Source organism: Manis javanica, chromosome X (assembly GCF_040802235.1).
Source record: "Manis javanica isolate MJ-LG chromosome X, MJ_LKY, whole genome shotgun sequence".
NCBI classification, from domain to species: domain Eukaryota; kingdom Metazoa; phylum Chordata; class Mammalia; order Pholidota; family Manidae; genus Manis; species Manis javanica.
Genome location: NC_133174.1, coordinates 128,830,305 through 128,855,967, shown reverse-complemented (window position 1 = coordinate 128,855,967; position 25,663 = coordinate 128,830,305). Strand labels below are relative to the sequence as shown.

The window sequence follows — 25,663 nt, the reverse complement described above, 5'->3', positions numbered from 1 at the left end:
GAGATGATGGGAAATCTAGCAGCTTTCATTTGGCTGGTGTGCCCCTCATTTGATAATATGTAAGTTCTGTTCTAAATCTGTACATACCAGGAGATGCAAATCTTATCCACATTCTGTGTGGGCTGGTTAATTTTCTGTTTCTGGTACCAGAAATGGTGAGCTTCTGATGACATCCCTGCCATAGCTAATTGCTGTAACTATAAGCTTTTTTACAGCCTATAGAAGTATGATATTAAATCATATTGTTGGCACTGTGTCTCCCTTGCTCCACCAATTTGCTTCTTAATTACTTTCTATTTCCTTCCTCTGTTCCAACAGAGATCATGCAGTTACTGTTTTCCTTCTTTGTTAAAATCAGGATCTGTTAGCAAAGACCCAGTTTGTGATATCACACGGCCACAAACTTACAGCAGATCACCATTATGCACTTGATTTGATCTGCCAGCAGTGCCATGAGCTACGTTACTTTTCTGATACATTGGTTAATGAGATCAAAGCCAGACGGATACACCTCAGCAGGACCTTCAAAATGCATCAATTCCTACAGCAGGTAATGTCATGGGACATAATGTATTTCTGAAAAAGAAGATACATTTTTTTCCTGGGTCCTTCTCAGAGGGTATATCAGGGTCTGAGATAGCTTTGGAATTGAACTTAGAAGAAGTTGAAGGATTGAGTTTGATTATATTTGATTACATGTACTTAACCAGCTGCCTCTGTAGAATTTGGGCCACTATTCTGAGTACTGAGATCGAGGTTGTGGTGGCTTCCTTTCTATTTTGGGTACATCTCTGAGTCCGCCCCTCTGCTGACAGTTTGCACTCAGAATGCTTTTAGAATAGAAGCCCTGGGGGCATTTTGCTAAAGCCTGAAACTCCTTTGACATTTCATAGTTATAGCAATAAAAAATTAAACAGTGACTGGAAAATATTCCTCCATCTGTGAGTCTGACCCCTTTCAGAATTAGGCAGTGAAGAGAAGACCTGGACTTGGCAGCAGAATTTAAAATAGTGGCCTCTCTCGCGTGCATCCTACCTGAGCATGAGCATTTTAAGCTGTCTGTCGCCTTCTCTGGCAAGGAAGCCTTTTATCCTATATTGTACTTGGTATTTTGATAGTTTCATGTTTCAGTTATTGATTTGGGGAAAATAGCATGCAGCCGAAGTGTTAGTTTCTAGAAAATGGTCGGATTCCTGATGCCGAATGAACTCCTTGTTATACAGTTAAATGCAGTGCTTCCCAGTCTTGGCTGAGCATCAGAAATACCTGTGGAGCTCTGTTAAAATAGAAAGGCCTGGCTTCTGGCTCAGAGCTACTAAATCAGAATTTCTGGGGCACAGAACCCATAGGTTTCTATTTTGATTAAACAGCTTTGAAAGCGACTCATAGAAGCCAAGGCTGGTGAACACTCTTAAGGGACAAAACGCATTTCCTCTTTATTCATTCATGGTGTGTGTGTGTGTGTCCATCTATGTGTCTGTGTGTGTGACTGACTCCCTTGTCAGGCTCAGCAGTGCTGTGATGAAGGAGAATATGTTCTAGCTACTCAGGAAGTAGATACATTTCAGTCTAAAGAAGATGCTGAGAAAGCCCTCAAAGACGTTGAAAATTTTATTGAAATGGCCCTGCCCTTCACAAATTATGATCCTGAAGCTCTGCAGTATGAATTTGGTATAATTTTATCTCCTGAACTCAAGGTAAGAGGCTTTTTAAAAATCAAATAGACAAATTTTAAAAACCTATAATTGTAGTAGAATTGGTTAAAGTGTTACCAGTTTACAGCTAACTTTATGTCAAGTTGCAATTATGCCATTCTCTTAAGGAGTAGGGGTGATATTAGTGCCACACTCAAGCATCAAAGAATCCACAGGCTTTCGCTTGCTGGGCCATGAAGAGTGATTCCCTTTTTGAGCTCTGACTCCATTATTTTTAAACTCTTTTCACATACAAGAAGCTCTCACATACATTTCCTTGTACTTCTTTGGAGAAGGCCCAGAGCCATCCTAGGGGAATATTGGGCCCACGGCAAGAGCCCTCTACCCCCATGTCTTTCCTTTGTAAGGCAGTGACCACCAACAGATGCTCTGTGGACACAGAATTGGCTTCCCTACACGGTGTGATTAACGGAGGGAGAAAGGCAGGTTCTGGCGGCTTGGGCACAGGGAACAAGCAGAAGGTGGTAGTAACAGGGTGGAGAGCTGTGGGTTACCTCAGCACCACCCTGCTTAGAGGTGTCCTGAGATACTCTCCATGTTGTAGTTGAGAGCATTTGTGATGCTGTGTGCTGCTGCTAGGCTGTGTAGTTGACTCTAAGTTTGGAGCATCATCTAAGTTCATGCTTAGCTGCACATCTCAGGGGTGCCCCGGAGAATCAGGAAATATGGCTGTGGCAATAACCCAGTGATTCTCTGGAAGCAGCCAACCTGAACTCTAAACTGCCTCCAGTCGTCTGGGAGGGCAGCTACCCATCTGTGGCTCTGAGAAGCCTATTACCCCATGGAGAACTATAGCACATCTTGCAGGCTAACACACAACAAACTACCAGGACATTGCATAACTTGGCGGTTTTCTCCTGCTTACCAAGCCTTCTTTTCTCACCATTATCCCTTTCAGCCAATGAAGGGTAAATCACTTTATGCAGTGACCTATTTCATGACTGCTTGATAAATTTCTTCTTCGAGTTGTTTTGCTTGAGATCTTCTGGTTTTAGAATCGTGTGAAGATAATACATTAATCTGTTTCCCATTACTTTCTTAAATTTCTTATAGTTATATTTTAAGCTCTAAATTAATTTCTTGATTGTCTGAGTCTGAGAAACATAATAGGATTTGTAATGACCCCATTGCAGAAAATATTTCATAGAATTCTTATGCAACCTGCAGCTTCAGATGAGGAGTGTACAACTCAAGCTCGGAAATATGCAAAGTATGTTAGAGAACCAACAAGGTGGTTTCAGGAAACTGACAGATAAGCATGTGAGGCCAGTCCAGTTTGTGGCACCTGATTCTAGCAATTTGATCCAATCCAGAGCACCACGCTTCTCACCTCAACATGGTACAGTATCTTACATTAACCTTTCTGTCTCTTGCTGTTGGGTACTTTTTGCTCTTGATGTAAAACTAAATTCTTCAATGTGGGTAAAGTGATGTTTCATTTAAGCATCTTTGGCCTTGCTTAAATTATATTGTACAAGGCAGGAGTCATGGTTGGGCTTATGGTACAGCAGTAAAACATAATAGTAGTACAGTATAGTACAGGATGGTGCACACCTGGACTACAGTATAGTACAGGGTGGTGCACACCTGGACTGAAGAGTTCAGCTTTGCAATGAGGGTGAACATTTTACCAGGATCCAATTCACTCTTTTCTTTAGCAGGTGGAAACTGGTACACACCTGCAGGCATTGGGCATATTGCAGTGCCCACATAGACATATTTACTACTCACCTGTATTATCGAGTGGTTTGCTCTTACTAGCTTCTAGTAAGTGAATGGCTTAGCTAATAGAATGAATTGCCTTTTCTAAGTAGATAGAGGTAAGCAGAATAATTTTGTTAGGAATTGTTACCCAGTCCATTTTCTCATTTCAATCTTCATAGACTAGTTTTAACCATGTAATACATGTTTTCTTTTCTACATTCTGTGGGATAAAATAATTACCCTCACTGTGGTGGTAGACTAAGCTGGAAATACAATGACCCTGCCGGCCAAGTCTCCCTTGAGCTACCTCTGGGACCTCTTAGGGGAGAGTGAGTTGGCCTTTGCGGCCCTAAGGTAGCTGAATGGGTAAACATGGGACTAAATTCAGTCCCTCTGATCTGAGAGCATCAGAGACCTCATTAATGTATAGGTAATGCTTTGAAATTCAGAGAAAGTTTGAACAGGCATAATGAGCATAAAAATCCAGTTTAGCCTCAGCATGGATCAGATTAAAGAGCGGTGATGAAAGCAGGTGACTGGGCTAAGACGATAAGAAGTTTACACAGTTCATAGTTACTAAATATAAAAGTGCACTCAGAGATAAAACTGTGAACAAACAATGTCATAAATGAGTAGTAGTGACAAAGGAGATACTGGGAAAAAGAGTAAAAAGAACAAAAATAACCCAGTAAGGGGATAAAAACCAACAGCTATGAAGAGAAATATAGAATAGGTTGATATTCCTAAACAGAATACAGACCTCAGATTTCTGGCTCCATTTACTGGCTGTGTGATCTTGGGCAGTTCTCTCAACTGCTTTTAGCCTCAGTTTCCTTGTCTGTAAAATAGGGGCACTAATACCTACTCAATTCAAATGGTTGTTGTGAAGGTAAAGGGAAAAAATGTAGACTATAAGAAGTGCCCCATAAACTAGACCATCCCTTTCCCTTCTTGCTTTTTATAGTCCTCTCAAAGCTCATGTCCTCAGAAGGGGTTCTGGAAGGGCACACCTTGGACTGAGGAACAGGGTTCTGAAGAGACTGCCCAAGACCCACTCAAGGCCTTAGTTATGAAGAAGTACATCTTACACATCTTGCTTGTGTTGTTTCATTTTTGACTCTGATGTTCTGCTTTAACAGCATTACACTTTTTTTCCACAGTGGGCATCGGATGCACTTTCTTTCAAGCATGTACAGTTTTTACAAAAGGTACCCCTCTTTATTACTTTTCGTCAGGATGTTTGCGGAGTGTGTGCACATGTGAAAAACCAGTTTGGCATCTAAAACCAGCAGCATCTCATTATTGCATCTTGTAATCACTCCCTTGGTTTTTCTTCATTATAACCATCCAGTATTCTTTGAGTATTAAACTTACCTTGGGAAATTGCTTTATAGAAAGTAGATTATGCTTCCAAACTCAAATTTGTTTTTCATCAGATCACTGCTCATAAAATAGAAATGAGAAAAACAATTGGCAATGTTAACATAAAGCAAGCTTTCATTCATTTTCGAGGCTTTTGTGTCGCCCACTATAAAACTCTTTGGTGGGAGCAGCTTGGACTTCACTTTAAGACTGCCTAATGTATTTGCGAGGAAGAAGGCAGCTTCCTGAATAAATGACATGGATGGATAAATGATTTTATGGATTATCCATCCTGGTTTATAAATTAAATCAAAGCATTATTTATGCTACAAACATTGTTCATCTTGCCTCATTGTTCTGTGAGTAATGGGGCTCATCACAATCAGTTCCAAAGAATTCTTTGAGACTTTTCATTGTTAAGCCAAATATATAAGATTTGATCAAATCATAGTGTAGGTGTTAATTTTTCATAAAATAAGTCAAACTGTGTTTTTTTTTGGTTGTTTTTGTTTTATTATTTTTATTAATTTGCATCAAGTAGAATCCTGTACCTAGCACAGTACCTGACACTTAGCCAGGTGGAATAAAAATTTGTTCAATTAACATTTATTACAGAGGGAAGTTATGGAAGAACATCGTCTGTGAGGGCTCAAATGTGGTTTGAAATGTGAGCTGCTAAACCTATAACCTATAGCTCTAGTCTGGATCTTTCTCTTAAACTGCAGACTTGTGTTTACAGTTGGCCTCTCTGAATTTCCTATAGGCCACTCAGACTCAGCCCACCCCAAACCGATCACATATGTCCCGCATCCTTCTTCTCTTCCTGTGCTCCTCATCTCGGTGAATGGTGCTGTGATTTCCCCACTCACCTGAGCCTGCAACCTTGGCTTCCCATTCTCACTCATGCCCTACCTCTAATCAGTCAAAACCCCACTCTGCTCCATTCCCACTTCTGTCCCTCACCCCACTTCCCTAATCGAAGCTCAGTCGTCTGTTGCCTCAACAGCCGCAGCAGTCTCCCTGTCTCCCTGCTTTCCCTTCTCAAATGCCCCAAGTTGGCTCGCCTTTTGGACTTGACATCCTGTTCTCCCTCTGCAACACTATTCCTTTTCCTCTTCCTTGTCCTTTTGCTACTTCCTACTCCATCGGATTTCCTGTCTATAGGCTACTTCCTTCAGGTAAGGTTTTCCTTCTTGCCTCTTCTCTTCTTCTCCTCCCCCAGTTGGGTTAGGTGTTCAGGCTACGTGATAACAAACCCCTGTTCGTTTTTTCTCAGCTTTAGTGGAATTGCCTGTTTTCAGTCTCTTGCTAAACTATAAGCTATGTAAGGGCAGGAACTGTATGCAATTCATGTTTGTATCCCCAGCAGCAAACAGAGCTTAGCATATAGTATAGGTGTAGAGTAATTTAATATATATTTACATTGCTAAAAGAATGAATTCCTCTACCTTGCTTTTCAGGAAAAGATGCTGTCTTCATAAGTTGGGCATACAGTCCTTTCTCATCTCTTAATGTATTTGTAAAGAATTCATTAGTAAAGCTCCCTAGTCACCTTTATAAATGAGTTTGTATTTAAAGGGGCAGACATTAGCCACTATGGAAAGCAGTATGAGGGTTCCTCAGACAACTAAAAATAGAAATACCATATGACCCTGCACTTCTAGGAATGTATCCAGAGAAAACAAAATCCCTGATTCAAAAAGATACATGCACCCCTATGTTTACTGCTGCACTATTTACAATAGCCAAGATATGAAAGTAATCAAAGAGTCCATCAACAGATGAATGGATAAAGAAGAGGTGCTATATATATATACACACATGAGTGTGTGTGTGTGTGTAATGGAATATTATTCAGCCACAAAAAAGTAGGAAATCCTTCCATTTGCAACAACGTGAATGGGCCTACAGGGTATTCTGGTCAGTGAAATAAACCCTGCAGAGAAAGACAAGTGCCATAAGATTGCACTTACATGTGGAATCTAAAAAGAAAACAAAACAGAAATAGGCTCATAAACACTGAGAAGAGACTGGTAGTTCCCATGGGGGAGTGTTTGGGGTGGGGGGATGGGTGAAATAGGTGAAGGGGATGAAGAGGCAAAAAAATCTCAATCATGATGTAAAGTGGGCATGGGGATGAAAATACAGCATAGAGAATATAATCAATAATGGTGTAATATCTTTCTGTGTTGACAGACAGTAACTACACTAGTTGGGGTGAGCATTTAATAATGTAGATAGCTGTCAAATCACTATGCCGTATACTTGGAACCAACATATGGTAGATCAACTAACTAGACTTTAATAAAAAAACTAAAAAACATAAAGTGGCAGACATCAGTATTTTTTGAGAAATTGATTTTACATGGTAACTAATTGCCATTAAGTAGAACTTATATTTATATAAATATGTTATTATAAATATAAAGTTTATACTTTTAAATAAATGAAATGAAGTATAAAATTTAGAGAATGGAACAACATAGCCTTTCTCTGAATGTGTCTTGTAATGGCTCCTGCCAAGGAGGAAAGGACAACAACATGTTTCCTTCATGGCAAGAAAGATCCATGTAGCCTGTGTGGGTGACAGCCTTCTCAGCAGACCTGAGCATTAGGAATTTCAGTGATCTAGTCTTTGGCTGTACCATATCCCAGGATTTGTAGGGACATCTAGATTCTGTGCTTAATAGTATAGGAGTTCACCCTTTGTAAACTAAACAGAAAGAAAAAGATTAAACAGGAAGAATGGAAATATTAAAGCTTAGAATTTTGATGGAGTTGTTTTTGTTTTGTTTTAGCATTTCAACATGCTTCAGAAATGTTTTATATGATGATTAGAAACATGTATTCTGATGTGGACTATATGGATATAAATACCACTTCTGTTTCTTGGACAACCTATTCATTTTACTTATCTATAAAATGGGGATAGAATCTCTTAGGGATGATATAACGATTAAAAGAAATGCATGTTGATGAAAACCCAAAGTTTCTGTGATGAATGCCCTTATACTGTTCACCATGTAAGAATTTATTCACTATGTAAGAATTCGTTCACTATGTAAGAACTTGTTCATTATGCTTCAGAAGATTGGAGACTGACGAGAATTAGGCTTGAGATGGATTAATGATTGTACATTGAGCGTTGACCCCCCTATACTGAATTTTATTGTTGTTAACAACCATTTGATCATAAATATGAGAGATGCCCTCTCAAAAAAAAAAAAAAAAAGAGAAATGCATGTGAGTAGACTCACAGGCGCTGAGAAGTGACTAGTGGTTATCATGGTGGAGGAGCTGGGGTGGGTGGGGAGGGTGAGGGGGATAAAGGGGCACAAAATTCTCAATCATAATATGAGTTGGTCACTGGGATAGTAATACACCATGGAGAATACAGTCAATGACTGCAACATTTTCCTATGTTGACAGTCAGTAATCTCACTAGAGGGGGTGAGGATTTAATAATATGGGTAACTGTTGAACCTGTGTTGTGTATTTGAAGCCAGTATAAGACTGTATATCAATGATACTTAAATAAGAAAAAAAGACAAAAGTTTAAAAAATGCATGCATTGGGCTTAGAACAGTGCCTAGCCTGTAATAAGTGCCAAATAAATGTTAGATGCTAAAACTTCTAAATTTAGATTGTTTTTCAAAACTTTTTGATCCAGTCAATCAGTGAGCTACTATCTAATTAAATGTGTATGCGTCAGAATGAACATTACATCTGCAAATGGTCATGAGTACTAACACCTCGCTTCATGCTTGCTCAGCACTCAAGCAGATGTTTGAAGAGAGAGAATGGGTGAATATGAACCAAAATCATGCTCAACAAGAAGTTGAGATCATATAGATAAGTTGAACCCATCAACTGTTGTGTGTAGTGTGATTTAAACATGCTAACATAAACATTGGAATGTTAATATCTAATTACGTAATAAACATGAGTGTATTTTTATTAATAGTGTTGATTTTAATTCTGCTTTGAAATTCTTCTTTCATATTTTTCTACCAGGGAGGAAGATTTGGAGACAAAATCGGAGCAACTTGGAAGTAAATATTAAATAATTCAAAATTGGCTTTATTGCTGTAGTTGCAAAATTGATATGGAGGCTTAAACCAGATTTTAAGTTCACTAAGCCAGTACTGTATGTTTGAAAGCCTATTATATCTAAAAGAAAAAGCTGTGTTGCGTTGTGTCTAATTGCTGTACTGGCATATCCCCAGATGTATAAACAGTTTCTCAAGCTTTGGCTCAAATTCAGAATATTTTCTATAGAATATCTCAAATAAGTTCCAACTTCTCTTTCCTCCGAACCCACCTCAATAAACCTAAGGAAGTATTGCACCTTTCTACAAAAGGAGATTTCTTTCATGAGTATTCTCACCCTGCAAACAGGAAGCATGGTCAAAGGACAGGTTCTAATGGCCCATACTCTGGGGTCAAGAAAAAGACACTATTCATTTCTTAACCTATGTAAGATTGCTTCTCAGTTATCCATGATATTCTGGTATTTGCAGAGTAGTCCATCATAAATGGAGGACCCTATCCTTTTTTTGTGTGTTGTTGATGGTAAATAAGAACAAGAACATATCTCCAGGGGGCAGTATAGCAGTGATAGAGATTGTACAGCTATACTGCCTGGCTTTAATCCCAGCTCCATCACTTATTGGCTGTATAACCTTGGGTAAGTTCTTTGAAACTCACTTTGCATATCTATAAAATGGGGATAATAACAGAACATCCTCATCATGGAGTTAGTGTAAAAATAAAATGATCTAATATTTGTAAAATACTTTGAATAATGTGTGGCATATGGCAGGGTTCTAAATGTTTTACACAATTATTACCAGACTAGTGAAAGGCATATAGTGATAGACCATGCCTGGCTATCATGATGTCCAACTTCTGTATTCAAAAGGGAAACAGGCTGAATGGAACTTCCCATAGTCTTACATGTCTATTCATTCTAGTTTCAACTCATGATACCTTAACATTCCTTTATGTGGATTTATTCATTTATATATTGCTAGGGACAGGATAGGAGGCTGTGACTCTGTACATTTTCTTGGTGAGATTTCTTCTGGTCAACCCAGCACCAAAATCCACACATTCTTTCAATTCAAGACAATTTACACACTCCTGAGCATGTGAAAGTATAAATTTATGTTTCAAAACTTCCCAAACTTGTATGTCAGAAACCTCTTAGGACTAAATGGTACATACCTATCTGATCAGTGGGGTATGCATGTTTTCAGTCTTAATTACAGTATTAAAATGATAATGGTGCATTCAGCAGACAGAAGAAATCAAAGCAAACCCTTAGAAAGGGAGCAAGAAAATGGTGGCCAACCTTGGCCTTAACTCTCTGTCATCACATATTAGGTATGTGCCCTTGGCCCTGGTGCTAAAGCCTATCTGAGCCTCAGTTTTCCACCAGAAATATGGTAATATGCCATTGTTTGCTAAACAGCTGTGAAGATTAGCTGTAATGATCCATTATAGATTTGTTAAGAAAATGATTTGTTAATCACGTAGGACTGTGCCTGCACAATATAGAAAGTAGTAAATGTTTCTTCCTTTCTACATGTATTTGTAATAGGTAGATCATATTTCAGATGGCCACTGCACCTATTGTGGTGAGCATTTAGTAATGTATGTAATTGTCAAATCACTATGTTGTACATCTGAAACCAATATAATATTGTATGTCAACTGTATTTCAATTTAAAAAACCCACAGCACAAAGTAGAATATTTTTTAGCCAATGGTTATTTTGGGCTCTAGTTGTTACAAAGTAATGCTATATTTACTTGGCAGAATTTTCACAAGCTCAGCTGTCCAATACAGCCAGAATGCTTGGAATATACTTCAAATGCTTCTGAGGAGCAAATAACCATCACAAATCCCATGTAGTTTTGAGATAGTGGTCATTCCACAAGTCCTGTAGTGTCAGCAAAAAAAGACAGTGGTGTAGGATCAGAGAGGTCACTTGTAGCAACAACTGATACATGGCAGGGAGAAGAGACAGAAAGAATAGACAGTTCTGCATTTATTAGCCCAAGAGTGTATCATTAGGTTTTATCTCATCATTCATGCTCATAATGTTGCCACTGAGTCATTAGAAGGGTCAATGATGATGTGTGTCCCTGATCAAAGAATTCAAGGATTCATGTAATATTTCCTAGAAAGGTTTAAATTAAAAATCATTAAGGTTAAAACTGTTATTGTTCTTCCTTCAATGAGTAAACTTTAGTTATCTGGAAAGTTAGCTTTCTATGAATTTACCTCATTTCTCAAAAGTGCCAAATAAATGCAACATTGCTTAATGTATAAAATAAATTCTAATTAGTATCATAACATCTGTCCTCTTAGGCAACTCAAATCACATTGTTTACTAGTATATACCAAAGGTTTTCTGAAAAAAAATAATTATCATAGTATTATTTTTCCACTTATCTACATAGTTAGAACCTTGAGAAAACTTAATTTGAACTAGATTTTGTTAAAGAAGAAATCTATCTCTTACCTATGTAGATGCTAAGTTAACTTTTATTTTCATCATTTCAGATTGAAGTGATACGTGGTTGTCAGGAGAAGAGGATTTCTGATCCATCCACCAGTTTGGGCAATGACAATAGCTTGGCTGTTTTAAAGAAGTATCTTATTCATTAATACACATTCATATAGCATCTACCAATAGGAGTCTGATTCAGTGTTCAAGTTGAATGTGTTTGTGATTTTGAATTCACAGAATGGGGTTTTTCTGGGTGTGATGAAAACAGCATGAGGTGAGGTGTCGGAAGCCCTGGACGTTAGGCCAGGCCAGCCTGTGCCCTGTTTGTGTAACCTGAGGAAAATAAACTAGACTTTTCCAGAATCTTAGTCTCCTCCTGTGCAATAGAGGTGAAAGTGAGTGAGACAGTGTTTCAAAAACGACAAAGGATTTTGTACATCTACAGTGTTACTTTGTAGATGTTCATGATCATTTTTTTGGTTTACTTTTATAATATCTTAATTTTGTTCACCTCTAGAATATTATCCAAATATTCTAGAGGTTAATCTCCTCACCTTTTACATTTTGTATCATAGAGTTGTAAGTAGCCAGTATTCTAGAGCAAGTTGTGTGGAGATATATATTCAAAGGATGTTAATGCTTAAAAATGTAAAAACAAAACAGAGACCAAAGGTAGAAGATTTGGAAGAAGTCTGGTTAGTTTTCCTCAAGTTCCGTAGGCGGAGCTCAGTTGGCCAGGCCTGCATCGAGGGCTTCTAACAGCTCATCTCCTGTGCTTTCATCACACCCACTAGAAGGTCACCCATACTGAGGAGTGAGGAAAAAATATGATGTCATTTTAAATATGATGTCAATTGGAAATCACATGGGAAGGAAAATGTATTCTATTTTAAAGAGACAGTAAACAAAGTCAATGAGGAACTTAAGAAATCCACTTCATGTTTTGGAAAATTTCAGACATTACTGGGAGAAGGGAAAAATTGTGTCTAAAATGCCAATACCATTTTTTTGTGAGAGAGAGAGAAAGAAGGAATGATAGCTCAGAAACTGTGCTGTCCAAAAAAAAAAAATACTCCCTAGATTTTTAGGAATAGATTTATGAGTTTTTAGTAAATTGATTATTAAGCTTAGTGAGTTAGAAATTAAGTGGCTTTTATTCATTTAAAAATAACTCCTCAGACCTCCCCTCCCCCTTCTTTTAAGTATATTTTAAAGAGTCTTGTGGGTGGCACTTATTCTAGAAACCATAGAATTGATTTTCTATTTTGATGATAAAACCAAAACCATTGGTAGTTCCTATGCATTCACAATTTTTACCTTAAGACAATTTATAGTGATAATAATAGAAACATTGCATTGCAGTTCTAAAGCAATAAGTAACTGACCAATACTGTCCTTGCATTTCAGCTGCGTCCTCACTGAGCTGATACAGACAGAGAGGGTGTATGTTTTAGAGCTGTACACCGTTTTGCTGGTAAGTGACTCAAATTATATTTTCCCATCTTTTCCTGAATGCTCTCCTGCTACATTCATTTCAGAGCAGTCTTCTCTTCCTGTCACCTTCCTTGATTGTCACATCACAGCTGGAGGTATTTCTCTGGTTGTCTGAGGCTGCATGTTTGTTAAATGTGCATATTCAGGTTTTCCCTAAGTAATGAGAATAGTGGGTTCAGACTTTATTATGGAAGAGATAAGCTATTCTCTGAGGGGTACCCCTGATTGTTAGACTTATTCCCAGGGTGCTTTTTAAAGATTGTGGTATCAAGAAGTAAAAATGGGAGAAAAACATTTTTTTGATACAAGTGACTTAATATTAATTTGGTCTGAAAAGGCTTAAATACTTATTATCAGTTTATGGAGAAGCTAATGACCTGAGATATCATTTTACATTTCTGTGCCTCTTTTGTATTCTGTATCCTACACAGCAAGCCACCCTGAAGGCCAACAGGGCTATACCCATTCAGTAGAAAACCTTGATTTCCTTGTCCTGCTTTCTAAAAAGTAAAACTCCAAAAAAGAATGGATATATTTGAGAACTAGATTTGTATGTGAAAATTATAAGCAGCTTCCTCCACTAATCCCTTATACATTCTGCTGTGTCCATACCTTTGGTGGCCCAATCAAATGTTAATGTGAATGTTTTTTTAATTGAATAAATGTATTTATTTTGGGTAGGGTTATAGAGCGGAGATGAATAATCCAGAGATGTTTGATCTTATGCCACCTCTCCTGAGAAGTAAAAGGGATGTTCTCTTTGGAAATATGGCAGAAATATATGAATTCCATAACAAGTATGTAATTGCTGAATTGAACTTTCTTTTTCATGATATTTAAAAGACTATTGACCAGTTTACTATATTTCCTGTAAAATTATATATTTTTTTCTCTGAAATTCTCACAGCATTTTCCTGAGCAGTCTGGAAAATTGCGTTGGTGCTCCAGAAGGAGTGGGACCTTGTTTCTTGGAAAGGGTTAGTTAATTATTATTTAAAAAATAAATATGGCCCACTGAAACAACAGCTCATTTGAAGAACAGATTTAGAGACCAAGTAGGTATTGTTTTTTATGTCCTTATGTTTTTGAAGGAGACACATCACTCCAGCAGGTATTTAATACTAAACCAAGTTGTGTTACAGAAACCGATGGCAACAAACTACCCAGAGCAGGCAAATGGCCATTGTTTTCTGTGGTATCAAATGCTTCAATAGCTCAGTTTGTAACCCCTGACCCCTGGGTGATCCCAGGAGTCCAGGAACTATCCTGGCAGTGAAGATGTGAGAGTTACGATCATCTTGGCACAACCATTCTTGGCTTGGTTAATTTTTAGCCTGAGAGATGCTTTGGCATTCCCCTCTAACACATGTAAAGTCTTAGAATCAAATGTAGTCTGGCTTTCAGACACCAAGGCATCTATCATAGGATCTTTGCAAAACAGAGAGCTGTTTTTTATTCCATGAGATCAATCAGGGAGGCTCATTTCTCTATGTCCTAGGAGTATACTTAGTACAATTGACTTCTTAGCCTTTGTTATCATATGCTCCTCCATTAGAATTTTCTCTCAGAGTGTTCCCTGCTTATCTAGCTCCTTCTCTTCCTGAAAGAGCAGTTCTGTCTTGATCTGAGAGTCAATTTTGTAAAGGTGATAATTGAAAGCTTCTAAATAGATAGCTTACCTTAGAAAGTGTTACAGAGTGAGAAGATAATAAGGTTGAGAAAGAACTGTGTGCCATTACCTTTCCCAACATTTCCTAACTTTAAACATGGTTAACTGATAGCAACACCAGTCTCCTATTCCTTTGGACTCCTGTAGTAGTTCATGTCTGTGCTACTCATTGGGGATTTTAGTTTTACTGTACATCTTATGAATTATCTAAGTAGATGGAAAACTCTTTGAGGTAGGGTCCACATCCTATATATCTTTGTGTTTTTCATAAAATTAGCAGAGTTCTTGGTAACCAGTATTGGTGTAATAAATGCCTATTGATATTGTTCATTCATTCAGTAGTCATCTACTGACCCCCTACCATGTACTAGCACTATGCTGGGCAATGTGGATACCAAGCCTAAGACTATTCACATAGAAAAACAGGGAAAAACCATTGTGTACAGTGTGAGTTGTGCTGTATTAGAGATACATGCATTAGGATAAAGGATCCTACGGAAGCCAAGAAGAAGGGCATCTTACATAGACTGGAGGTGTGAATGAGTGCTCTGCAGAAGAGATGACTCATGAGGTGGATGTTAGAGAGTAAGTAGGAGGTAGCTCAGTAGATGAGGGTCAAAGAAAGACAATTCCAAGGCGAGAGAATAGCACGGGCAGATGCCTAGCAGGGTTCTGGTACAATGATGATGTCTCAGTGATGAATTTAGGATCACGGAAGTTAGCTACAATTCATTCACTAGGGAACTGAGAGATTAATAGCATAGGGACAGCATGTTTCTTGGCACTCCTAGTTACGAAAACTTAGTCTGTTTTTATAGTTCAGTCAGGGAAGGCTTTTTTCCCTCTGTCAGACTTGGTAAGTGGAAGTCATGAAATTACTTGGATTATTATGTGTCTCTCTACTCAGTCTGATGGTCATGCTCTCCTTGGACTACAAAGAGGGCTCCTGACCAGCTGCCAGTGTGGCAGATTCTTAGGCCACATTCCCTGTAACACTTGGTCACACTCGCTCTTGTTCAGCCTTTCTTGATAAGAAAAGTACATCTTTACAAATTGGTAATACATTTGTATTTGCTTTTTATCACAGAAAGATGATTTTCAGATGTATGCAATATATTGTCAGAATAAACCCAGATCAGAGGCAATTTGGAAGAAGTTTTCAGAATGTGCCTTTTTCCAGGTATAGTAATTATTACGGTATTGGAAATACTCTTTTTGGAAGATACTGGGATATTTCTTATTTGTAAATTCATTTTCTGCTGTAAGTAAGTTATATATAATATAGATAAAAGAGCAGTTCAACCCTCTCCAAAACACACCCATACACATGCACACATACTCATGCATCCAAACACATAAATGCTGCTCTCCTAAGGCAACCATTTCCAGCTCCTGTAGCTGCTTTTTTTTGGTATTTACCTCCATATCTCCAAATAACATGCTTACATTGCTATTTCCCTCCATGGAAGATAAGAATTTAGCTCTCTTGCACTGCCCTTGCCCCACTACCACATGCACACACATAACTTCTTTTCCCCCAAATCATCCAACATAGTTATGTCATAACTTTTAGTAGATTGCTGTACAGTACTAAACTATTATGGCTATGTAGTTTCTATGCTCAGATGAATCATGTAGTATATAAGATGGTTACATTTCCTTCCCTTCTGTTTTTTTTTGCAATTGTCTTTTCTACTGCCTCAATTTTCTAGGTATTTACCCCTGTCATACCCCAAACTCTCCCAGTAATGAAAGTCACGTAAATCGCTTCTCAGTACATTTAAACACATTCTATTTCCTCTAAATTTCATCTTGAATGAGCCTCTTCTGGATTCTTCTGATCTAGATTCACTAGGCCTATCATGCAGCTGTTATGTTTGGATCTTGGTGAATACCAGTTTTGGGAATCTGTTCACCTGTCTCTAGTATAGGCTCTCCTGTTTCCTAAGTGCCATATCTTTTCCTTTCTTGTTTTACTCACATATTTGGTAGAACATGTCCTTCCGTAGTTTTACTGGCAAAGTGTACAGGGTAGGTAAACAGTTTTGCAAGCTTACATGTCTTTAGTCTATTGTAACATTTGATTGCCAGATTGGCTGGGTATAGAATTCTATGTAAAAAATAATTTTCCTCTGAATTTTAGACATGCTTACTTTATTGCCTTTTGGCTTTCAGTATTGCTGTTGAGAAATTTGATGCCATTTTGAATTTTGTTCCTTTGCAGACATGACTTAATTTTTATCCCCTCTCTGAAGGCTTATGGGAACATCTTTTAGCCTTAGGGTTCTGAAATTTCACAGTGTTGTGCCGTGATGTTGGTATTCTTGCCGTCTATTCTGCTAATTTTGTAGTGATCTCTTTGAATTTGGAACCTCTTGTCCAACTTTAGTTGGATTTTTTTCTTTGATTTTTTTTCCACATAGTTTTCTCCATTCTATTTTTCTGGAATTTCTATTGTCCAGATGTTGGATATTCTGGATAGTGCTCTAATTTATCTTTTCTATTTTCTGGTTCTTCGTCTTCTTGCTCTATTTTCTGCAATTTATCTTCCAGTCCTTCAATTGAAGGCTTCGTTTCTGCCATTGTGTTTTTAACTATGAAGAGCCTCTACCCTTTTTTGTTCTCTCAATGTTTCAGTAGAACCCTATATTATTTCATGAATTCATTATCTTCATTTAGCAATAGGAGGTACTAATAACAGATTTTCCTTATCAAATGGTTCACTCCTCCCTGCATAATTTCTGTTATCTTCAGATTGCTTTTCTTTTTTCTTCTTCTTCATTTTGTTCCTGTCCCTCAGATACTCATCTCAAATGTCTGCTGTTACTTGTTTGTCCACTTACCTTAGGAGTAAGAACTGAAAAGCTCAAGAGAAGCTTCCTGAGCATATGTGTGTTTACTGACCATGGTTCTGACCTTTGGATGATTTGTCTCCAGCTATTTCCTTCTGTGGGTATATCTTTACCCCCTTTCTCTATAGGTCATTTCATTCAGGCTGGTCAGATCCCTAATCTGCTATCTGGTAAATAAGGATCTGGCCGCCAGGGTTCTAATAGCCAAGTTTGAGGGGGAAGGCTGAGAGTCTCCAAGTTACTACATGAACAGTCAAGTAATTTCTTTGCTTTCTGTATAGTACTGTGTCTCAACTGAACCTGGTATTCCCTAGTCCAAAGGCTTTCTGTTTTGCTCTTTCAGATAAACATCCATTCTTCTAGAGGGAAGGAGAGGCTGCCCTTCAGTTATGCACAGTGGATGGCTTATTGCTTCTTTCTCTTCTTTGGGTTTTTATGCTCACTTATTATTGTTCTTATTTTTGCTAGCAGCTTTATAGAGATGTAATTAAAATACTCGAATTCACCCTTTTTTATTAAGGTGAATTCACCCTTTTAAAGTTTACAATTAAGTAGTTTTACTATATTCACATTGTTGTGCAGGTATCACCACAACTCAGTTTTTGAACATTTTCTTCAGTCTCAGACCTGCATAAAAGACCCCTACCTTTTAGCAGTCACCTCCTTCCCCCAATCCCCGCAGCCCTCTACAATCATTAAGCTACTTTCTGTCTCTATAGATTTGCCTGTTCTGAACATTTCATATAAATGTAGTCATAAAATATGTGATATTTTGTGTTCACCTTCTTTCACTTGGCATGTTTTCATAATCCATGCATGTTAAAGCACATATCAGTTCTTCATTCCATTTTATGGCCAAAAAATATTCCATTTTATGGGTATTTGATATTTTATTTACCCATTCAGCAGTTAATGGATATTTGGGTTGTTTCCACCTCTTGTATACAAATTTTTGAGTGGATGTGTATTTTCATTTCTCTTGGCTCTATGCCTGGGTATGAAATTCTGGGTCATGTGGTAACTCTTAACTTTTTGAAGAACTGTTGGGTTGTTTTCTAAAGTTACTGCAACATTCTACATTCCTACCAGATGTGTATGAGGGTCCTGATTGCTCTACACCCTCAACAACACTTATTAGTGTCTAATTGTCTTCAAACAGACTTTCAACAGCTACAGTTTCTGAAGCCCCGCCTTCATCTCCCCCTTTCAGAGGTATCTGATGTCTGTAATTCTGGAGTCTGTACGGAGTGGAGGGGAAAGGTGTTCTGTAACATACACTGAGTTGTTCCTTGGCTTTTTCCCTCTGTTAACTTGAGATTCACTTTCTCTGGTGTGTTCAGTTGTTTACCACATGCCAGTTGGGTTTCTAGGTATATCTTCTCCTGCTCTCTTTGTCCTCTCTACTTTTTATATTTCATCCCAACCAGCCCCATCTTGCCCTAATTATAGTCCCTATAATGTTCCCAGGGCCTAAAGTCATGACTTTATATTTATAGTGGCAGTGAGCCAATAATCATCTGAAATATAGCACCACTTGATGAGGGCTATATTTTTTCCTGTGATGTTAAAAAAAACTCTACTCACACCCAGTCCGATTTATATTCAGCACAGCCTATTCCTTTTCTGGGCCTCAGCCTATGTTGCTGAGCCTTTTGTTAATTTTCTTGGATGTACTGAAGCACTTCGTAGTCATGTTCATCTATGGTCATTTCATTGCTTCCTCACCTTTTAAGCATTCCACACCAATGTGAATTTATATGTAAAAGCATAGTAGTCTTTGAAGTTTTGGAATTTTCTACCTCCTATAGCCTTGAAATAATATTATTGTAGTTTTTCAAATATACTGCCTCTTATAATTTCAACACCATATGTAACTGATTCTTCTAGTCACTTGGCCTTGAGATGTATGAAACCTGTAGGCATGGGCTCTAATTAGTCAGCACTTGGCATTTTCACAAGCATATCTCTTAATTTAAATTTATTGAAAATTGTATTTTAATGACAGGAATGTCGAAGAAAACTAAAACACAGACTTGGTCTGGATACCTATTTAGTCAAACCAGTGCAACGACTCACTAAATATCAGTTGCTGTTGAAGGTAATTACATGAAGCATTTGTTTCTTTCTTTACTTACTTCTTTGGGTCAGATGCAGCAAAGCCATTAAGAAAGAAGTAGCTGGCTAGGAAGCACTAGAAAAAGGCCGACTGAGTGACCAAGGAGGCTGGATTTAGCAGTAGAATCAATTCAGTGATCTCCTTCTGTTCACTGTGGTTATGCATGTGCCAGAGGCATGGATGGAAAGCTGAGAATATCTGGAGCCCTTTAGTTCCATGCAAGTTACATTGATATGTGTATATTTATTACAGAACTTCTACTGTTGTCAAGAAGGACTAAACAAATAATTTTTGTAGTTTTGAGACTGTATTTTATATGAGCCTTTTCAGTGAAAAGTGAAGACCGCACACCCTCTCATGTAATGTGAAAGGATTACTAAAATATTGTTTCAAGGATAAATAAATACAACACAGCTTGTTTTAAAGTATATTTGTATGACATTCAATGGTATGTGCATAATGAATAAAACAAACTCTTACATGTAGAGGACCAAAAAATGTGTAATTGCTTTAAAAATTAATCTCTAGTGTGTCCTAATAGCTATTGCTCTTCAGTTCCACAAGCACTGAATGCCTTTTGCTTTATACTATGTAGTCACTATTCCATTTCTTCCTCAATTTTGACATTGTTATTTAAATATAATATTAATGTGGCGAATAGCATATGAAAGCAATGACACAAAAATGACATTATCTTTGGATTCCTTTTTGAAATTATATTAGGGCAAAAATTATACATTTTCTCCAGCTCTTGATACCTGCCTAAATACCAAGTTTAATGCTTGACTTCTAATTGCAGGAGCTATTGAAATATAGCAAAGACTGCAAAGGATCTGATGAATTAAACAAGGCACTTGACACAATGCAGGATTTACTGAAGTCAGTTAATGACTCTATGCATCAGACTGCAATACATGGCTATATTGTAAGTAGATGTTAATGATTCTTGCAGTTTTAGGGGGTAAGCATGTTAACATTCCCTTTTGCCTCTCCTGGAACCAATTGAGAAATAAGAAGTAAGAGGCAGACAAATGGAGATCCAAATGTCAATATTACTGATAATGCTAAGTGGAGAATTGGCTTCAGATCAGTAGTCAAATGGATTTGGGACATTCCCCATGTCCCTAATCGCCTGTGCTCAAGTCCAGACCTTGGGAGATCCTGTTTGAAGGAATGTTTAGGTCTTCTAAGGAGATATATTGTCCTAGAATTGCTGCTCACCCTCGTCCAGGATAGATGACTGAAGAAAGAAATTTAAATCTTTAGAGTTAGCTCTACCCTATGGGGAAATTTGGATTGGTACATGTCATTTGCCAGTCAGGATCAAGGACAGGATGGTAGGAAAGTTACCCTAGTCTGAAATATGTCCACGTGGAGATACCAGGGAAAAGAAGGTGTCTTACATCTTCCACTCCACAGTAATTTTGTACCTATGTGACACATGGCGTGTTTTAATGTAAAAAGTTGTGATGAATAAAATTTTAAAAACCATGAAATTATGCTTCAGGGTTTTGATAGCTTAAGCTGAACACTATAATGTTAATGTGAGAGATCTGTATGTAGCTATGCCTTGTACAAATGACTTTGAGTTTTCCATCCTAGGGAAACTTAAACGAACTGGGCAAGATGATAATTCAAGGTGCATTCAGCGTTTGGAATGGACACAAGAAAGGTGCTACAAAAATGAAGGATTTTGCTAGATTCAAACCAATGCAGCGGCACATTTTCTTGTATGAAAAAGCCGTTATTTTTTGTAAGAGGCATGTTGAAAGCGGAGAAGGCTCTACCAGATACCCTTCATACAATTTTAAGCACTGTTTGAAAGTAAGAAAATTTGAATTGTTTAATGTAATATTGTTTCATATATATATATATTCATGTTATACAGTTTTCAAAATGAGTAGGTTTTATACTTTAATTGCACATGCCTTTGTTTAAATAAAATCTTTTTTTTTACTGAGGTATAATTGACATGTAACATATTAGTTTCAGATGTACATAATGGTTCAGTATTTATATACATTGCAAAGTTATCGCCATAATGTCTAGTTAACATCCATCACCATACATAGTTACAAATGTTTTTCCTTGTGATGAGGACTTTAAAGATCTACTGTCTTAGCAACTTTCAAAATGCAGCAAAGTATCATTAACTATAGTCACCCGTATACATTATATCCACAGGACTTAATTTATTTTATAACTAAAGGTTTATGCCCTTTGACCCCCTTCACCCATTTCGTCCCCCCCGCCCACCCGCAAACAGGAGGAGAAGTCTTACGTAGAAGTCAGGTAAAGGAGAACTTTTGAAACAAGAGGGTGGGAGTGCAGAGGTTTTGGCTTTCCTCCTCTCTCTCCAATCACAGGCAGTCCCTGTGAGGGCTCCCTACTGTCCTGCAGAGTGTAGTTTGAAGTGATGGGAAGTGACTCGGGCTCCCCTGTGAGTATTCTCTTACCAGTCAATGGTACTGGGTAGAGTTCTTGGGCTTGGAAGTAAGAAGCCTTTATTGTACAGAAGAGACAAAGAGGAAAGAGTTTTCTTCCTTTTCCTCCATGTAATTTATTTTTCTTTTTTGATTGAGGTATAGTTGTTGGTTTCAGGTGTACAAGATAATGATTCAACAGTTGCATACATTCTAAATGTTTGCCACGATAAGTATAGTCACCAGCTGTCACCATACAAAGTTATTGCAATATTATTGACTGTATTCCCTATTCTGTACTTTTATCCCCATGATTTATTTACTTTATAGTGGAAGTTTGTTCGTCTTTTATCTCCTTTATGTATTTCACCTGTCCCCTCACCCACCTCTCCTGTGGCAACTACCAGTTTGTTCTCTGTGCATGAGTCTATTTCTATTTTGTTTGTTTGTTTTGTTTTTTAGATTCCACACATAAGTGAAATCAGATGGTGTTTGTCTTTCTGTGTCTGAGTTCAGTGAGCATAATGCCCTCTGGGCCATCCATGTTGTTGTAGATGACAAGGTTTCATTTTCTTTGATGGCTGAGTATCTGCAGTGTAATTTAAAAATGGGTAACTTTTGTCCTTAGCATATACCCACTTTCCTTTTTGTATCCCTCCTCCATTCCCTGGGAGTTCAACTCCATCTGTAGCTGAATCCTGCACACACTTCCCCTGTCCTATCCTTTAATGTTACTTTTTTTCTCTCCTATCACCCAGACAGGTATTCTGTCCTAACACTAGTTTGCTATTCAAATGAGAACAGTATTGTTTGAGGAAGTCACTGGCAGTCCAGCGATCCTCCCAGCTGGTTTTGACATTTGACAAGAGGAATTTCCAATTCACAAGAGTCTGTAACTGGGGACTGATATTTTGTACACCTGATTATTTTATCTTTCAGATTTTAAATTTTAGACAGAATGTAGCATTTGCTACAGAAAACTTGGAAAGTAGAGAAAATGATTACCTTGATTCCCCAGCCACTATCGCCCAAGTCCTTCTTCAGGGGTATGTTCTTTGGCAGTTGTCATCAGCTTGAGAATGGAGGAAAATTTAACTGCAGTACCAAAGAGGACAGCCAGTGTTTCCAGAGATAGGCCTGAGGGGTTTGTGTCAGGAGGCTACCAGATAAGGAGGCCTTGCTTTTGGTTGTTCCCAGAGGGTTAACCCTCCCATCTACCCAGGGTTAGGTCTCTGACTTCTTCCTGCTCTCTACTTTCCCTGCATCACTTCCGAACTCAAAGCAGTGTCATAACTTGTTAAAACTCTCAACTGTTCTCATAAAAAATGCACAGTGGCTCTTTGATATTAGTAACCCCTTTCCACATCCCCCAAATCTCCATTGGTCCATTATGTCTCCAATACACATTGGTTGGGAACCCAGAATTTGTAATTGACCTCAGAAAGGGTCCAGATCTCTTGCCATCTGCATACATAATCGTGGGAAAGGTACTTTACCTTCATAGGCATGTTGGACCCAAATCCACTTGGTTCACTTTTTATTTATGGAGTGACCTAGTTAGTACCTAATGTACTATTTCTGGTTTGTATTGATTTTTTTTAACCTTTAATTCATCACAATGATGAGCATACTGACAGAATATTTCTCAAGTATATTAGAGTATGGAGGGACTGATATTAAGTAACCAAGTTACAAGAATTCGAAGTACAGTGGTAACCATGGAGACAGAAGATGGGATAGATGCAAGAAACATTTCTGTAGACGGTAGACAGAAGGGGTTGTTGACTTAGTAAATACCTGAAATAAATAATTCCTGACATTTGAAGGAAAAAAAGCCTGGTTTTTCTTTGATTCCCCAATAATGCCTAGTATCCTTAATAAGAGATTAGTTAGTGATGCCTGCAAAGATTTAGACAAGAATTATTAGGAAAATGGTGATGCCACAGACAGAAAGGTAGAAGTTCTGCTATTTCTTAAGACCCACTCTGCTTAGTTCCTACTTCTTACCTATTAACAAGATTCCAGGGTTAAATCATGGCTAGCAGTACTGGTCAGTGTGTAACATAACAATTTGGGTTCTAGTTTTAATGTCTTCTCCATGCTAGAGAGGATCAGTGCAGGAACTCTCTACTGCTGAGCCATTTCCCTCTCACTTTCCATTACTGTTGTCTTGACTTCAGCATACCAAGCTGGAATTCCATGGCCTGATAATTGTACAGTTGTGTGTTATTATCTTAAGTCAGCTGCTTCTATGCTTAGGAAAGACTCTAAGGTCACAGTTAGTCAGATGGAGAGATTTGAGTTCTTCAGATTCTTCAGTTCATGCATTTATTATCAACATCTATTTTATTTAAATTTAACAGACATTCACTGAGTGCTTACTGTTTGCTAGAAATTGTTCTACATGTTTAGAAATATCAATGTTAATCCACATAGCAACTTTATATGGAGTAAGAACTATTATTGAGCCCATATGAGAGATGGCAAAGCCAAGTTCCAAGAGCACATAGCTAATAAGTGGTTCAGCACAGATTCAAACCCAAGTAGATGGCTCCAGAGTTCATGCTCATAATCACTGCACTGCGATGGAAGGCCTTGTTTTTGTTCGCTCATTCTTTCATTCCTTTCGTCATTTCTTTCTGTCCCATTCTCCACACTTAACCTCTTTATCCCTGGAGCCACCACCCTCATTTATTCACTGTATAGCCTTCAGTTTGTGTGTTCTTGGTAAGTGTATACTAATGTTCTATGCACATCTAGTTTTAATTTATATAAGTTGTATTGTTATAATTCTCATTTTTTTCTTTTTTTGATCTCAGAGACTGTTTTTGAAGTATAGCCATATCACTGTTTTATACCCAATGTCTGCTTAACCTCTTTATGGCAATTCAGCCTAGCTACATTGTTTTATTAATGTGATTCAAGAACAATTGTTAACTAATAATAACACAAGAAGTAACTAAACTCTACCCCAGAGATATAAATGAAAGTCTTAAGATTGGTAGTTATTGGTTATAACCCCAGAGTTCTTGACCCAGTAGGTGATTTTGAACAAGGTAGTTGACATTTTCACACTACTCTGATGTCAGAAAACTAGGTTGAAAGTTGGGGCCTTGAACACTTGACACAGGAGATATCTTCAGATAAAATGCTTTATAATAAAGGAAATACATTCATAGCTACCAGGAACCATCAATGAAAATATGAAAGATAAGGCAGGGACCACAGTTAGGGTATAACTCTAGAATCAGATTTGTTATTAAATACATGTTACTTATTATATAACATGCTATATAACTATATTCATGTAGTCAGACCTATACCTCTGCCTCTTGATTCTAAAACTGAGTAAATTTTCACAACATAATAAGCATTTAATAACTACAGTAAAAACCTTTCAATAAAACCTTTATGTTTTGTTATTTGCAAAAATATATACAACCCACAAATTACAAATGGATTGCAATCCAGTGGATTGTTTGTAAATAAATAATTTGAAACTGAGAACAATATTATCTGGTAGATACATCTGGATAGAATTCCAGGTTAACCCCAAAAAGTTCATTTAATCTATAATGATGTGCTGTTATACATATGCAATGAAAAATCACAAAAGTCTTGCAGTTCAAATAAGGGAATGCTCAGAAAGCAAACTCATACTTAAGAAAGCTCATTATATGATCTAAGCATTTAATTCATGCCATTTAATCCTTTTATCAGCTCTATGAAATGAGTCATCTTTTCATGTTATAGTTGAGGGAACTACTTCAGAAAGTGTAAGCAACTTGCAGGAAGACACATAGCTAGTTAG

The 25,663-nt window shown here is 37.6% G+C and overlaps 1 protein-coding gene across 1 annotated transcript in view; it reads left to right on the top strand.

Annotated features, from left to right (window-relative positions):
• Positions 1-25,663, top strand: part of MCF2 (MCF.2 cell line derived transforming sequence) — a 66,739-nt gene that overhangs the window by 22,926 nt on the left and 18,150 nt on the right. The window contains exons 8-20 of the mRNA XM_073227673.1: positions 359-550; positions 1,506-1,697; positions 2,883-3,054; positions 4,580-4,627; positions 8,796-8,833; positions 11,352-11,440; positions 12,706-12,772; positions 13,474-13,589; positions 13,700-13,769; positions 15,549-15,641; positions 19,319-19,411; positions 20,229-20,354; positions 21,032-21,253. Coding sequence (XP_073083774.1) covers positions 359-550; positions 1,506-1,697; positions 2,883-3,054; positions 4,580-4,627; positions 8,796-8,833; positions 11,352-11,440; positions 12,706-12,772; positions 13,474-13,589; positions 13,700-13,769; positions 15,549-15,641; positions 19,319-19,411; positions 20,229-20,354; positions 21,032-21,253 — 1,518 coding nt within the window. The remainder of the gene's footprint in view (positions 1-358; positions 551-1,505; positions 1,698-2,882; positions 3,055-4,579; positions 4,628-8,795; positions 8,834-11,351; positions 11,441-12,705; positions 12,773-13,473; positions 13,590-13,699; positions 13,770-15,548; positions 15,642-19,318; positions 19,412-20,228; positions 20,355-21,031; positions 21,254-25,663) is intronic.